General features: G+C 44.7%; 1 protein-coding gene across 2 annotated transcripts in view; it reads left to right on the top strand.

Moving 5' to 3' along the window:
* ARIH1 (ariadne RBR E3 ubiquitin protein ligase 1) overlaps positions 1 to 15,391 on the top strand; it is a 113,981-nt gene that overhangs the window by 84,827 nt on the left and 13,763 nt on the right. Inside the window, exons 8-11 of one of the 2 annotated variants that reach the window (XM_077828644.1) lie at positions 1,059 to 1,101; positions 2,869 to 2,940; positions 14,691 to 14,821; positions 14,927 to 14,985. In XM_077828644.1, the coding sequence (XP_077684770.1) occupies positions 1,059 to 1,101; positions 2,869 to 2,940; positions 14,691 to 14,821; positions 14,927 to 14,985 (305 nt within the window). The remainder of the gene's footprint in view (positions 1 to 1,058; positions 1,102 to 2,868; positions 2,941 to 14,690; positions 14,822 to 14,926; positions 14,986 to 15,391) is intronic. The other variant, XM_077828646.1, reaches the window with a different exon arrangement.

Genomic DNA, 15,391 nt, shown 5'->3' with positions numbered 1-15,391 from the left:
CTCAATGGCCTTTGAAAATTCAGTCATCCTCTCTCTACCTTGGTATCCCATCTAAAGTGAAGGTAGTTCATGTTCACAGGCGGGATAAGGCTGAATTAATCCGTTTGCCAAGTGGGAGAGCGCCTCATATGTGAAGCACCTATAGCAAAGGATTATTATTTATATTGTGCATAAAGTGCTTTTAAAGGGCTTTCACCCTAATTTGGATCTTTTCACTTTCAATGAGAGAATCAACAGCTGTAGCCAAAAGCCAAGAAACAAGTTTTTAAATGCTCTTGAAATGTTTTGGGAAGGAACTTTGCTTGAGACCTGAATTACATGGAAGTCTGCAAACTGTTAGGGCAGTTAACCTCATTCAAACAGATGTTGTTCAGTAGAGGAAACACTTCTCGGAGGGGAGTCTGAAAACAGTTAGACATAGAAACTCCCTATAAACCAAGGAGTCCATTTTTATACCCCTCTAGCCATTTGAAGGGCTATGCATAGATGAAGTTTTTTTGTTCAGCGTTATGCTTTTTATTAGGAGTCCAGATGTCTGTTTTATTTTACAAGGCAGCCTTATACGTCTGGATGGAAAACTAATCCATTTCAGATCTAATGTTAGTAGCCAGGCCCCTTTGGGAACACTCTAAAGTGTGTCATGCACCCATCAGGGGGCATGGGATTCTAGTTTAACTGAGTATCAGAGGGGTAGCCATGTTCGTCTGTATCCACAAAAACAACAAGGAATCTGGTGGCACCTTAAAGACAAACAGATTTATTTGGGCATAAGTTTTCGAGTGGACTCCACGCATCTGAAGAAGTGGGTTTTTTACCCATGAAAGCTTGTGCCCAAATAAATCTGTTCGTCTTTAAGGTGCCACCGGACTCCTCGTTTTAGTTTAACTGAAACACGCTTACAGTAATTACCTTCAGCAAGATCTGGTGCCCAGACCCTTTCAGTGAAGTAACCCAAAAGACAAAAACTACTGTAAAAGTAAGTTTTTAATGGAGTTATGATTTAATTACATAGTGTGATCGCTAAACTTCTGTGAATTAATTCTCTTTTTCACGTACAGCTTTAACTGCGGTGAAAATTGGCATGATCCTGTTAAGTGCAAGGTGAGCATGTCCAACTTCCTCGCTGAACCCATGGCTTTGCAAAACTAAAGGGGGAAGTCAAACTGCTTGCAGGACCCCCAGCAAAGTAGCGTGGTACTGTGGGTATTTACAGTGTCTAGGTATGAGCCCATAGCTGCCGTACAATAACCACTCGCACCTATGAGCTTAGTTTGGGGAGGTGTAAAGGGGGCGTTGCCTCCAAACTGCAAGCCTTGGGCAGGCACAGAATTTGCCCACCCACATGTGGTCCCGTTGGCCTGACTGGAGCTGAGAAGTCGAACTACGCCTATGCTCACACTAAGGAGCACTGTAGGCTTCTCCCTCTTCATATCAAGGAAGTAACAAGCAGCACCTGAAGTCTGTTAGCAGTCTTCAGGGTCACCACTCGGCGTTGCCTTCATGAAAAGTGTTTTAGTGCAGCTATGTGGAAGAGTCTGTTGTCGTAGGATAATGTTACATCAGTAGAGATGGGCGACCTCCGGCATAAACGCTTCACTCTACAAGGAGTATTCCTGTTCTCACAACACTCCTGTGGGTGCTTTAATACCTTAGTAACCTCATAGCTTGCTTCTGGTTTTAATATTGAATCTCAGTGGTCCTGATTTCAGGTGCCCCTGCCATCTAGCACAATCTGTGGAAAAGATGGATGATTATTTTAATACAGTAGCACCCAGAGGCCCTAATCAAGATTGTGGGACCCTCTTGGGCTAGGCGCTGTGCAAACACACAGGAAGACTTGTTCCATACCCTAAAGAGAATAAAATCTAAGATCTTAAATGGAAGAATGAGTGCAGTTAGCTACCATTGGAGCAGTAAAGGAGGGTGGTGGGGTTGTAGCTCAGTTTATCAGCATTTCCATGAGAAGTTCAATCAGTTCCTGATCTACACGGTATAAGAAGTCCCATTTTTTTCTTCAGTAATTTAAATCCATTGACTTAGCAGTGTTCCTCCTAGAAATGTAGGGAAGTATGTGAAAGCAAAGGGTATGCAGGCTTTCCAAATAGCCCCAATGTGCATCTCAAATGCAACACATTCAGCAGCTTTAATACAAAAAACAATTTATGGGAGGGAATAATATGTAATTCTCTCATGACCTAAAAGTAGCTAGGACATCGTAGGAGACTTATCCTGTGGAGGCTTTGCATCTTTGAGTTTATGCAGAGAAATGTATGAACATTGCTAGTCGATGGAATGTAGTGCATGGAGATCCCCAGAGACCCAACATAGCAAATCGGGTTAATACACATCATTAGAGAAGAAAAGCAACCCTGTAGTACAGCCTGCCAGAATATTACAGCTGATGTGTAAGAGCAAAAAGATAGTGTTAGTACTCTTTTCTTGCTTTTCTTAGCTGGTAGAATAGCAAAGGGAAACTGAGACTTTAGTCTGTGTGCTCCTACTAACTGGACCATGTTGGTATTGGGGCAGAGCCTCCACAGAAGCAAGTTACATCCGGAGCTTACCTTCCAAAAACTTCTTGTTCTGGACTCACAAGTAATGCAGTCCCTAACCAATGGCATTCTGTGGTTCTATAATACTCCTTTCCAGGGTTTATCTAGTGATTCTGGCAAACTAATTTTCTGCCACAAAAGGAATTGTCAAGTTAAAGCTCACTCAACCCTGCTTGGCAAATGATGTCATTCAGGTGTACCTTTGCAGCTCTCCTTTTTATGTTAAGTGCTTAGTGTTAGCTTAATGTAATGTCTGTGCAAGATAGATTTAAACTGTATAAAGTCTATGGATTCTGTTTTTTCAATTTCTGAACAGTGGTTGAAGAAGTGGATTAAGAAGTGTGATGATGACAGTGAAACTTCCAATTGGATTGCAGCAAACACAAAGGTTGGTTTCAGTTTGCTTCATAAACATACTAAACAGAAGCCCTGATGGAAGCCAGAAGAGCAGCGTAATCCTTTAGCACTAGGAGTATGCTCCACCACAGCACAGTGTTGTTGTCAATGTGAAACGCTAACGACACCAGTAAGATGAAAATGATCACCCTAGGTGCAAGCAAAAATGCTTCTGCTAATGGATGTGTAAGATTCTTCATATTATAGCTGAGGGAGTGGCATTTGGTTATTTGCTTTTGTACTAAAGAGTTAATTGGAAACCCAAAGCAAGCAGAAGCTATTGCTTTTAGGGCTTCTGTCCAGCACTGATTATGTCCTTCAGCAAAACTGTGCTTCGTTCTGTTATAAGTGTGGAAGACTTCTATGCCACCCATGGCTTGGTTAGGCTGGGTTAATTTACATCTGCCTTTAAACACCCCCCCACCCCCCCCCGTGTTTGGCTTTTCAGCAGTTGTTCATTTCTGTTGGGCAGGTTTCCAGATGGAGACTGGTAGACCAGCTGTTAAGATTTTATTATGCAAATATATTGGTTCCAGCCAGCCCAACTTTACATAAAACTTCAGTGGTCTGTTTTTGTGTGCTTTGTGAGGAGTCAAAACAAGGGTTGGCATGGTAGCAAGGAGGCAAAACATGTAACTGTCATGTGGGGAATGTAGTTTAGGAGCAAACCTGGGCCTTTGCCTGTGAAGACAAGAGGCTGTGTGCATGTGTTTGAGATTTTGCTGTGAATAGGGGAGGCGGGGGTGTTAGGAAATGGCCAGTCTGTTTTCTTATTAGTTTTGCAGTGTAATCTGGTAACAGCATTGTTTGCTGCAGACAGCTGCTCCTGGTCTGGGGCGTGCATTGCTTATTTTCTGTTTAAGTAGAATCAGTTACATTTAGTGGGAGCAGAACTACCCAGTGTACTGAGATGTTCAGTTGAAGTGGTGCTTCCATTGCAAGACCCTGTTCATTTTCTGACTGGCTCAAATTCTGAAACTTAGTATGCTTGTGCTCTGCTTCTCGGCAAACTTCTAGGAATTTCTCAGTAAAATGAATTTTTTTTTTTAATTCTGTGGAAAATAAAATGATTTCCTAATGTGTTCTGAAGCAGTGGTTCTCTGCACCCCTTTCAGGATCTGATTTCTTGTGTACCCCAAGTTTCATCTCACTTAAAAACTACTTGCTTACAAAATCAGACATAAAAATACAGAAGTACACAGCACACGATTACTGACAAATTGCTTCCTTTCTCATTTTTTACCATATAATTATAAAGTAAATCACTTGGAATATAAATATTGTACTTACATTTCAGTGTATAGTATCTGGAGCATATAAAACAAGTCATTTCTGTGTAAAATTTTAGTTTGCACTGACTTTTAGTGCTTTTTATGTAACCTGTTGTAAAACTAGGCAAATATCTAGATGAGTTGATCTACCCCCTGAAATATCTCTGTGTACCCCAGGGGTACATGTAACCCTGCTTGAGAACTACTGTTCTGAAACATACAACAGCAGACACCGCTTTGTTCAAACTTTGCTTGCTCCTTAGAGCTCACTAAAGCCAAGCTTGAAGGAAATTGGTTCCGTAGCTTTAATGGAATCATCAAAAATATATTGTTTTCCTCTAGGATATTTTTGCTTAACCTGAAAGGTTAGGGGGACACAAGCATCGTAGATTTAGATGCACAATTAGGATGACCAGATAACATGTGTGAGAAATTGGGATATTTTTTCTGGGAGGTGGGGAATATAGTTGCCTGTATAATACAAAGCCCCTAATATCAGGACGTCTGGTCAGGCGCAACAGACTTTGCTACTTAGTATTGTGTTAATCTAAAGTAGCATTGAGGATTGGTAGTACCATGAAGTGCTTTTGTAAATACTTCCTGTCTCTCTTCTAATCATGAAAGATGGGGGTGGTCTTCCTCAGCGCTCTTAAAAATGCACCAGACACCCACTTCCACTCCAGAGCAGCCTACTGTAGGACCAGTATTTGGTTAATTGTTGGACCAGTAACATAAAATGTGCTGTTTTTTAATGTAGCAGCATAATATAAACAGATATGTTAATAAGTCTCAGCAAGATTATGCAAAAATTGTGGCTTAGCTGTCTTGAGACCTTCCACGCAAGTGTGAAAAGTATCCAAGTGGTAAATCTAATTTTGACTCTCCTGCATTTAAAGGAAGATGGCAGGAGGGAGAGAATACGATCTCCCTTGGAAAAAATGGACATTAAAATCCCCATTCTAAGCTAAAATGTTAGATACCCTCCTGGACTGGAGACCTGTTTGAATCTCTGTGGCTCATAGAACTGGAATAAGAAGCCCCTTACAGGTGGATGCTTCCTAGCCATATGGTCACCCGGTGGATAGCCTGCAGGGCATCATAAGGTTCTTGTCCGTAACTATTCATACTGAGACTCCCATGTGCCCTTCTCAGCTTTATTCTTCTAGATCACTTTCGCTTACTGATGTGAGTTTTCTTTGCTCTTTGTGGATAGGATGGTTCCATCTCTGTTTAGAAACTCTGAATTTTGGCCATTTTTATTCATGAAGAAGCTATAGGAGCATTTGGTCACCACCTGTGAGTAGCATCAGAATCCCTTCGCTGCTCAGCCAGTGAAGATATTGGGGCCCTTATTGAGGATGGGATTGGAAGGATGCAGTGACACAGTCCCAGCTTCTCTTACAGTAGTAGTTAGAACCCTCTCTGGAAGTTGATAGTGTCACCAGTTACCACCCAGTTTCTCTCTAACCATCTCCCAAAAAAGGTTAGAAAGTGGTGAAGAGTCTTTGTTTGTGCATAGAGTACTCAATTTTCCTTAATCCTGGTCAATTTAGTTCTAGGCTTGAATGTGACCGATGCAGCTCTGGTTTCCTTGGCTGGTTGGGTTTCTGGTGATGGAAGAAAGCAAAGCGTCTAATTCTCCTGGGTCTATCAGCTGTCTTTTCAACTATTGACCATGAAGTATTACTGCTAAGTTGGAGACCCTGGCATGGATACAGTTGCTGTTGAGTGGCTCAATTTCTTCACCTTCATGTGACCTGGAGTGTTGTGTTGGATAACAGTTCAGCTGCATTGTGGGCTCTCGTGAGGTCCCACAGGGTTCTATCTTGTCACGCGCCCTATTTATGTGAATGTGGAGATAATGAAGGACTGAGATTTCTTCTGAATGGTTTGGCTCTATTTCTGTTTTGTTAGATTTAGCTAGTGTGGTTGGTTGGCTTGTCCAGCGTCCTGCTAGGATCAAGGTTTTGATTAGGGTAAGTTGACAATGATTCAACCTGGAAGAGTTGGGTTGTGCTGTAGGGGAGCCAACTGCAAGAAATAGCAGGGTTGATGTTTGCTTCCTTTGTTGTAGGAAATCTGTTCTCTTATTACTGTTTTGCAAACTTGGTGTCCTCCTGGATCTCCAGCTATTTCCAGGTGGCCAGGAACCAACAGTGGGTAAAGCACCTTTTAATTAACACAAAGGCAGTGATCTAGTCTAGTGACCTCCTCTCAATCCAGGCCATTGTCATAATAGGATTACTGCATGTGGGGCAACACCTAAAAATGGACTATGCAGAATGGATGCAGAATGCCGCAGACTGTTAGTTGAGGGGTATTTCTTGAAGAGCGAATGTCATGGTCCACTGCTAGGATGCTACCGTAATAAAAATAAAAAATTAAACTAGTGCAAGTCATGGGGCACTAGCTTTGTAATAGCTTTCTGGTGCAACTTAAGTCATTGTCTTTAACCTAGAAAGCCTTAGTTGCATTAGGGCCTGGTGGAGATACTTCTCTCTTGGTGTGATACCATGGAGATCAGAGGCACTTGAGCTAACTGCTCCCTGTGTAACTTTGAGGACAGAGAGGAGGAGACTGTTCTGGTGAGAATTTGACCTTTGGGTCACACTGCAAAGTTTGCTTGCTCTTCCTGGTTTTTCCTAGGAAGAGGGATCACAGGTGGATGATGGGAAAGGCATTTAAACGTCTGAAAGTTTAAACTTAACATTTTAGAGGAGGGCAGGTCCAGTGGTTATGGCATTAGCCTGGGTCTTTGGAGATCTGGATTCATTTCCTTCTCTGCCACAGACTTCCTGCATGACCTTGGGCACTACCCTTTGACACTCAGTGTCTCAATTCCCAATCTGTAAAACAGAGATTGTATCGTTACTTTACCTCTCTAGGGTGTTGTGAGGATGAGTACATTAAAGGCTGAGGTGCTTAGATACTATCATGATGACAGGGTGGGGGGCAGCCTAGCACCTAGGAAATTGTTTCCCCGACACTTCTGAGGAATTGGGGAGAATAGTTACCGGCTTGTTCACTTGGTTCTAATGCAACATGGCTAACCTGGGTCGGGGAGCTTAAGGAAGTTTGACTGGCTGCACGGTGCACTGAAACAGAGAAATAACATTTCTTCTTCTTCGAGTGCTGTCCTTGTGGGTGCTCCACTCTAGGTGACAGTTTGTCCCAGCGCCGTTGATCAGAGATCTTCGGTAGCAGTGCCTGGTCGGGACGCATACACTCAGTTGGTATCTCCCGTCTCATTGGAATATTCCTGAGTGCGTGCGTCTTGCACCCTCCTCAGTTCCTTCTCAACTGTCCAAGGCTGAAGATGGGACTCGGGGCAGTGCTGCTTCTCTTCCCTGGTCTTTGTAGGAAACAATAACAAAGAACATAGAAATAGTTATTAGTTACATCCTAGTTGTTTCCCTTCCTTTAGAATAGTTACATAGTTTAGTTACTTAGTTTAAAAAAACAAACAAAACCTTTTCACCTCAGGCTTGTTTTCCGCAGAGACACTTTCCCCTGCCATTTCCAATTCAATATGCCCAGGGCTTCAGGATTCAAGAAGTGTTTCCTGTGAGGACTCCATGCCAAGGTCTGATGGGCACTCATGATGTGTGAAGTGCCTTGGCGAAACACACGTCCCTGCAAAATGCCTTCACTGTGCAAGCCTCAAGACCAGGGCTTTGTTGTGACTGGGACCTGTGGCTTAAAATGGAAAAAGATGGGGGAAGTTAAACCCTCTTCCTCACGCTCCCGGGCCAGATCAGAGCCAATTGAGAGCATGGCTTCACCCTCTCTGTAACAGAGGCAAGAAGTGCAACAGTCTCCGAGTAGAGACTTTAACAAGGGTAAAGGGTCTCCCGCAAGATCCTTACTCTCTGTATTGACAGCGCAGAAGGCAGGCGCCTCAGGCTGTCACAACACCTCAGCCACGGCTCCCGCAGAGGGAGGAACCCGACCTCCTGTGCTGGGAAGGCTTCCGCGGCAGTGAGCACTTCAGCGCTAAAAATAGCAGTGGTGCGCACTGCGCGCCCTGCTCCAGTGCAGACAAGAACGTCAGCACTGACCCGCTCCGGGCTAAAAATAGCCGCAGTGCCGACTGCGCACTCTGTCCCTGTGCTGGGAAGAACGTTGGCACTAAACCTGCCTCCCGCCCCGGCACCAGCAGCGGACCCCCAGCAGGGCTCCTCCATAAGCCCCAGGGCACCAGTGAGGCTTTCAATTGACAATGGGCTAGAGCACAGTTCAGGCTCAGCACAGCCCAGGGAGCAGGAGCAACAGTTTCTCACTCAAGGTGACCTCTCAGTACCACCTGAGCCTAACTCCCCGCTCCTGGACACACAGGGCTCATATTTTTGAACAGTCGCTCTCCCCACCTGAGCTGGCTACCTTTACTGATAGCAAACCTGATGTACAGCAGCAGGTGGAGTTCTCCTCACCTGCCTCTCTTCCTCCACCGGACCCTTGGCCTCAGTGGTACCCTTGGGCCACATCCTCCTACCACTCACCTTCAGACCTCTGCTACCGAACCACTACCTCCTTCTGTGCCTCGATCTCCAGCTCCGTCCACTTCTAGAGTGCCCGAACCCCCTCCTGAGAACATGAGCTACGGACCGTATCCTGACTCACCGACCGCTGACGCTCCGTCAGCTCCAGACCGAGCCCTCTTCCCTCTGCCTCCACAGAATGTGAATGACTGTAAACAATTCCAAGAACTTTTCAAGAGGGTGGCAATCAATTAAGACATCCCCTTAGAAGAAGTTCAGGAAACACAACATAGACTCCTGAGAATGCTTCAACCCTCTGCGCCCTCAGAGATCGCGCTCCCCATAAACGAGGCACTCTTGGAGCCAGCTGACACACTCTGGCAAACTCCAGCTTCTTTATTACCAACCTGCAAAAGTCTGAATGTAAATACTATGTTCCCGCTAAGGACGCTGACTTCGTATTTTCTCATCCACAACTGAACTCTCTTGTCATGGATGCAGTTGCACAACGGATAAAACAGCTGCAATATCAGCCCACTCCGCAAGACAAGGACCTTAAACGCCTTGACGTCTTCGGTCGCAAGGTTTACACGTCCTCCACTCTACAGTTCAGAATTGCGAATTATTCTGCCCTCCTTGCCAGCTACGACTTCAATAATTACAGTAAACTTTTCGAATTTGCCTCCTACATTCCAGAGGATAGGAGAGCAGACTCCAAATCAATCCTGGTTGAGGTCCAGTTAATTTCCAGAACAGCCCCTACAAGCAGCTCTAGACATGGCAGACACAGCAGCCTGTACTACTGCAACTGCTGTGGTTATGCGCAGATCTTCATGGTGCTCTGCATCTGGCATCCCTAAAGATCTACAGACCAAAGTGGAGGACCTCCCCTTTGATAAGGATAAACTTTTCTCCAAAAAAAAACCCAAAAAAAACCGGATGAACTCCTCCACACCATGAAAGATTCTAGAGCGACACTGCACACCCTGGGCATTCACCCATCTTTTCCCAGGAGATGACAATACCAACCTTACCAAAGACACCACACACAACAGTATTGTCGGCCTCAACCCAAATCATACGACACAACTAGGAGTCGTGCTAGAATCCCTAAGCGCAGACAAAATCAAGCTCAAGCAACCACCTCCCGCCCACCGGGTAATAAACAATTTTGAAACGCTGGTCGAGGGTCTGCAGGACCTCTCCTTGAATCCACTGCCTACTTGCCTGTTTGGCCACCGCCTCCAGAGTTTCCAACATGCCTGGCAGCGGATTACACAGGACTGCTGGGTCCTCAAAATAGTTCAGTCCGGTTACTCTATCTCCTTTATATCCTACCCTTCCCCTTTCCCTCTTCAGGGACCCCTCTCACGAGCACTCACTTCACGTAGAAGTAGCTCACCTTCTACAACTAGGCGCAGTGGAAACTGTGCCGACACAACATCGAGGGAAAGGGTTCTACTCCCATTACTTTCTGACCCAGAAAAAGACCGGGGGATGGAGGCCTATACTGGACCTATGCCGATTGAACAAATTCATGAGGATACAAAAATTCAAGATGGTCACACTGGGCACAATAATTCCTGCACTGGATCAAGGGGGCTGGTTCACAGCCCTGGACCTACAGGATGCTTATTTTCATATACCAATTCATCCAGCTCACAGACGTTTCCTACAATTAACAGTTGGTCACGACCATTTTCAATACAGAGTTCTTCCTTTCGGCCTTTCCACAGCGCTGAGAGTCTTTTTTCCAAGACTCTAGCCGTGGTTGTGGTTCATCTCCACAGACATGGAATCGCGCTTTTTCCCTACCTGGACGATTGCCTCATCAAGGACAACTCCTATGGCGAGACACCTCAAGCTACCCATTTTGCCATCTCTCTCTTTCACAGCCTAGGCCTCCAAATAAATGTCCAGAAATCCACCCTGATACCTATCCAACAGATAGAGTTCATTGAAGCTCATCTGGACTCAATCTGAAGAGAGCCTCACTCCCAAATCGCAGATTCTTCACTATCACACAACTGATATGCACGCTCTCTATTTGTCCCAGGACACAAGCAAGAATCTACGTACAGCTCCTTGCTCACATGGCAGCCACCACCTTCGTGGTCCAGCATGCCAGGCTACACCTGAGATGTCTTCAGGGCTGGCTCAACTCCAACTTCAAACCCAACAGACACACCTTAGGGACGCTGCTAACTCCTTCTCCCAATGTTCTAGCTTCCCTACACTGATGGAGAAGACTAGAAAACCTCTGCACGGGCGTTCCCTTCCAGCAACGATCCCCAACGCTCATGCTCACCACGGACGCTTCCCTAATTGGCTGAGGAGTGCATCTAGGGTGACACAGAGCACAAGGCCGGTGGTCTGCATCAGAGATGCACCTACACATAAATCTCTTAGAGCTCAGAGCAGTGCGACGAGCATGCCTTCACTTTCTTCCCCTCATAAAGAACAAATCTGTTCGGGTCTTAACAGACAACATAGCATGTATGTACTACATCAACAGACAAGGGCGGGGGGCCGATCACATTCCCTTTGCATGGAAGCCATCCAACTATGGAATTGGTGCACACAACATCAATATAAATCATTGCCTCATATGTACTCAGCTGCCACTGCCGATGCACTCAGCAGGCACTTTTCGACAGAACATGAATGGGAACTGCACCCCGCACTACTTCAACAGCTCTTCTCCCTCTGGGGCACCCCGTCAATAGACCTCTTGGCCACAACCCAGATTTGAAAATGTTGCCTGTTTTTGCTCCAGAGCAGGACTCGGGACTGCATCCCTAGGAGATGTGTTCCTCATCCCATGGACCAACTCTCTCCTGAACGCCTTCCCACCAATCCCTCTGCTACACAGGGTTCTTTGGAAGATCATAGACGATAATGCACGGATCATACTTATTGCCCCGGCTTGGGCCAGACAGTCGTGGTATCCTTACCTACTCCGCATGTCCTCCTGTCAAAAACGGACTCTCCCACCATAAAATGATTTCTCACAGGCCTACAAAATCTCTACCCATAAATTTACCCAACAGCAGCTACATGGAATCTTAACCTCATTGTTCATGGTCTCATGAAATTGCCATTCAAGCCCTTGGCGACCTCGTCTCTTCTTCATATGTCCATGAAGGTAGCTTTCTTAGTTGCAATAACATCAGCAAGGAGAGTAGGCAAAATAAGCGCCCTGATGGCCTATCCTTCCTAAACAACCTTCTCCAAAGACACAGTCACTCTGAGACCACATCCTAAATTTCTCCCTAAGGTGATATCCACCTTAACCAACCAATATACTTACCTGCTTTCTATCCTAAACCTCACTAGACTCCTCAAGAGGCAACCCTGCATACTCTCGACATCAGGCGAGCAATTGCCTTTTATTTAGACAGGATTAAGCCATTCTGTAAGTCTCCACGACTCTTAGCTGCACCTTTCGATCTTTCAGTAATGGATACGATCTCTAAGCAACGTCTGTCCAAGTGGATCTCTAACTGCATCAGATCCTGTTATAGTACTCAAAATATTCAACCTCCCAAAGGCATTGGAACTCACTCCACTCGAGCTATGTCGACATCCATTGCCCTCCTACATAACATTACCCGTTCCTGACATCTGTAAAGCAGCTTCATGGTCCTCTGAACTCACATTTGCCAAACACTGTGCTATCACGCAAGATACCATGGCAGACACCATAGTAGGCCATACAGTACTCTCTACAGTACTCACTGCAGCATCTCCAAAGTCACACTGACCATAGTGGGTTCTGCTACACATTCACCTACAGTGGAGCACCCACAGGGACAGCACTCGAAGGAGAAGAGAAAGTTACTCACTTTGCAGTAACTGAAGTTCTTCGAGATGTGCGTACCTGTGGTTGCTCCACTCCACGCCCTCCTCCCCTCTACTTTGGAGTACTAGTATGATTTCTCCACGGTAGAGAAGGAACTGAGGAGGGTGTGGGACGCACGCACTCAGGAAGATTCCAATGAGATGGGAGATACCAACTGAGTGCGTGCATCCTGACCAGGCACTGGTACTGAAGATCTCCGATCAACGGCGCCGGGATGCACCGTCACCTGGAGTGCAGCACCCATGGGACACACATCTTGAAGAACTTCAGTTACTGCAAGGTGAGTAACTTTCTCTTTTTTGTTCCCAAGCCAGGAGTTACATTTAGAAACATCCTATTTCTGTCTCAAGACTCCAATCCTGAAATGTAAATGAGCAAAACTGAAGTTCAGATTGTAAAAGTGGCTTTGCACAAAGTGTGTGGAATTGTGTTCTGAAATAAATGAAGTGACTGCTGAATAATAACTGTAAACCAATTTTAAATCTATTTTAGCCCCTTGTAGAGCATCTCTCTACTGCACAGTTATCCCCCAAGAGTGCAAGAAATAGAAATCATATTCTTGGTATTTTTGCAGTTTGGCAAATAAAGTGTAGAGATGTTCCCCTAGCTGATCATGCTGACTATACCCACACACTCGCTCTCGTACTACTACAGCCACATAGCAGTTTGCTTATTGGTTTATGAGAGGCCCTGGAAATGTTTTTCTCTGGGTCTTGCTTCAACTGTTTACCACACAATAGGCAAGTCAGCAAATATTGTGTGTGTGTAATGTAGCATTCATTAAATTACACTAAGAGAAATGTGTTTGGTTTCCTGACAATACCATGTAAGAGGGAAGGTAGCCCATGAATACAATGAAGGATGAGACTGTGTCTTACTAATGATGTTGATGGTTTATGTGGCTGGGGCCCTGGGTTTAGGAAAATCTGTTTTGGAAAGGGTTGCCACGGTCAGTGCTGCATTCCTGGCACCCCTTTACCTGATAGCCAACTGAAAATTGTCGGCAGACTCCAGAGGGATTACCATCCAATCCCTTGCAGTAATGCAAGGTCTTGATTGGGGTGGCATGTGGGGGGAGAGGAGAGTACAACAGGAATGTGAAAATCACCACGGGGAAAGTGTGTATGAGGTGGGAATCATTAATTCCATTCTATTTTATTGTAGGCATATTGTGCGAAGGTGAACTAATGGCCTGTTTAGTTGATGGGGCGGGGAGGCTGAACTTCAGAAGGAGGAACTTTTTTCTTTTTCTGAGGTTTTCAGATACTTTTTTAGATGAAATGTGATCACAGTTGTTGTCACTGATCCGAGACCGCCTCCAGGGCACTTTGATCTCTGATATTGAGTGTACATGCTGGAGTAGACCAAAAGTTTTGCTGTGAAGAAAGCAGCATGCTGCGAAAGCAGTTCTGGTGTTCATTACAAGAACTGTCTGCAAAACAAATTTCACTGCCTAAATTGGGATGTTGAGACATTCTGCCCAAACAGAGGAAACATTTGAGTACAGTAGCTCTTTACATGTTGGGGACAACTTTAAAAAAATAACAGTTTACATCAACACAGATTGGCTTCTATAAGTGGCAGCCAAATGTTAAATACTTCACAATTTTCAGCCAATCCAAAAAGTCTTGCTGGTGTAAGTCTATCTTGGCCTATCTGAGCCTTGGTCTTCAAAGTTTAAAAGAAAAAAAAAAAAGGTAAATCTCCCGACATGTGTGAAGCACACTTAGTCTACTTTGAGCCACTTTATTAGTTGCTGATAGTAGTAGGGCAGTTGTTGATATTACTAATGATCATAAAATTACCTTTTTCCCCTGAAGTACCAGGGCAATATTGGCAAGTCAGCTTACAGTGACTAGTCATGTAACCAGATGAGTCATTCTTCAAGCTTTATAGTTATGCCTTTTCCAGTGTTTGAAAGTTTCTTGGGGCCTGACTCAGGAGGGAAGAGGATCATATTGACTTTTTCCTGCCCATTTCATTTCTGAGGGTGTGTAATTTTTCACAGCTCTGTTGTGAACCAAGTTGGCTGTATTAGGTTCCATATTTGTGTTGTGTTCTAACAAGATCGGAAAGATTTGAGCAGATGGCCTGCTTCTAACATTGATCGTAGTGTCTGTTCTGTTCACAGGAATGCCCAAAATGCCATGTGACCATTGAAAAAGATGGAGGCTGCAACCACATGGTCTGTCGGAACCAGAACTGTAAAGCAGAGTTCTGCTGGGTGTGTCTTGGCCCTTGGGAGCCACATGGATCTGCCTGGTAGGTTTAGAACCTTAATCTGGTGGAAGGATAGGGCAGTTATATTGCCAACATTCTACATGTTTTAACTTCAGTCCATGAACTCAGTCTTTGTCTTTTTTTCAGGTACAACTGTAATCGCTACAATGAGGATGATGCAAAGGCAGCAAGAGATGCACAGGAGGTGAGTACATAACTCTTGGTGGGCATTGAAAGAACATCTAGTTTTGAGGAACATTTTCTTTTGGGCTTCGTAAACCTTTAACTACCATATATTGTTACTTCTTGTTAAAATACACAAATAGTGAAGGTTGACAGTTAACCTCCAAAAAACATTTAAATTTGATCACAACAACGAAATCTTCCTTTTGGGATAAGGTCAATGTACAGTGTCCTCAGAACATTTTAAACTGTGCTATTTGTCATTCTTGTTGCCTGCTGGTTTGCTGATTGCATGCATCACATTCACTGAGATGTTCGTGAAAGGCAGGCTCACTGAATAGAAGTCCTGGGTATACATGCAGCTGAGTTAAACATTGTAGTGTGAATATGGGTAGTACAACCAGGAGGACTCTCACAAACAGGGAGGGA

The sequence above is a fragment of the Eretmochelys imbricata genome, chromosome 10 (genome assembly GCF_965152235.1).
Source record: "Eretmochelys imbricata isolate rEreImb1 chromosome 10, rEreImb1.hap1, whole genome shotgun sequence".
NCBI lineage: Eukaryota > Metazoa > Chordata > Testudines > Cheloniidae > Eretmochelys > Eretmochelys imbricata.
The sequence above is the reverse complement of the archived record's forward strand: the minus strand, read 5'-3'. Positions and strand labels throughout refer to the sequence as shown.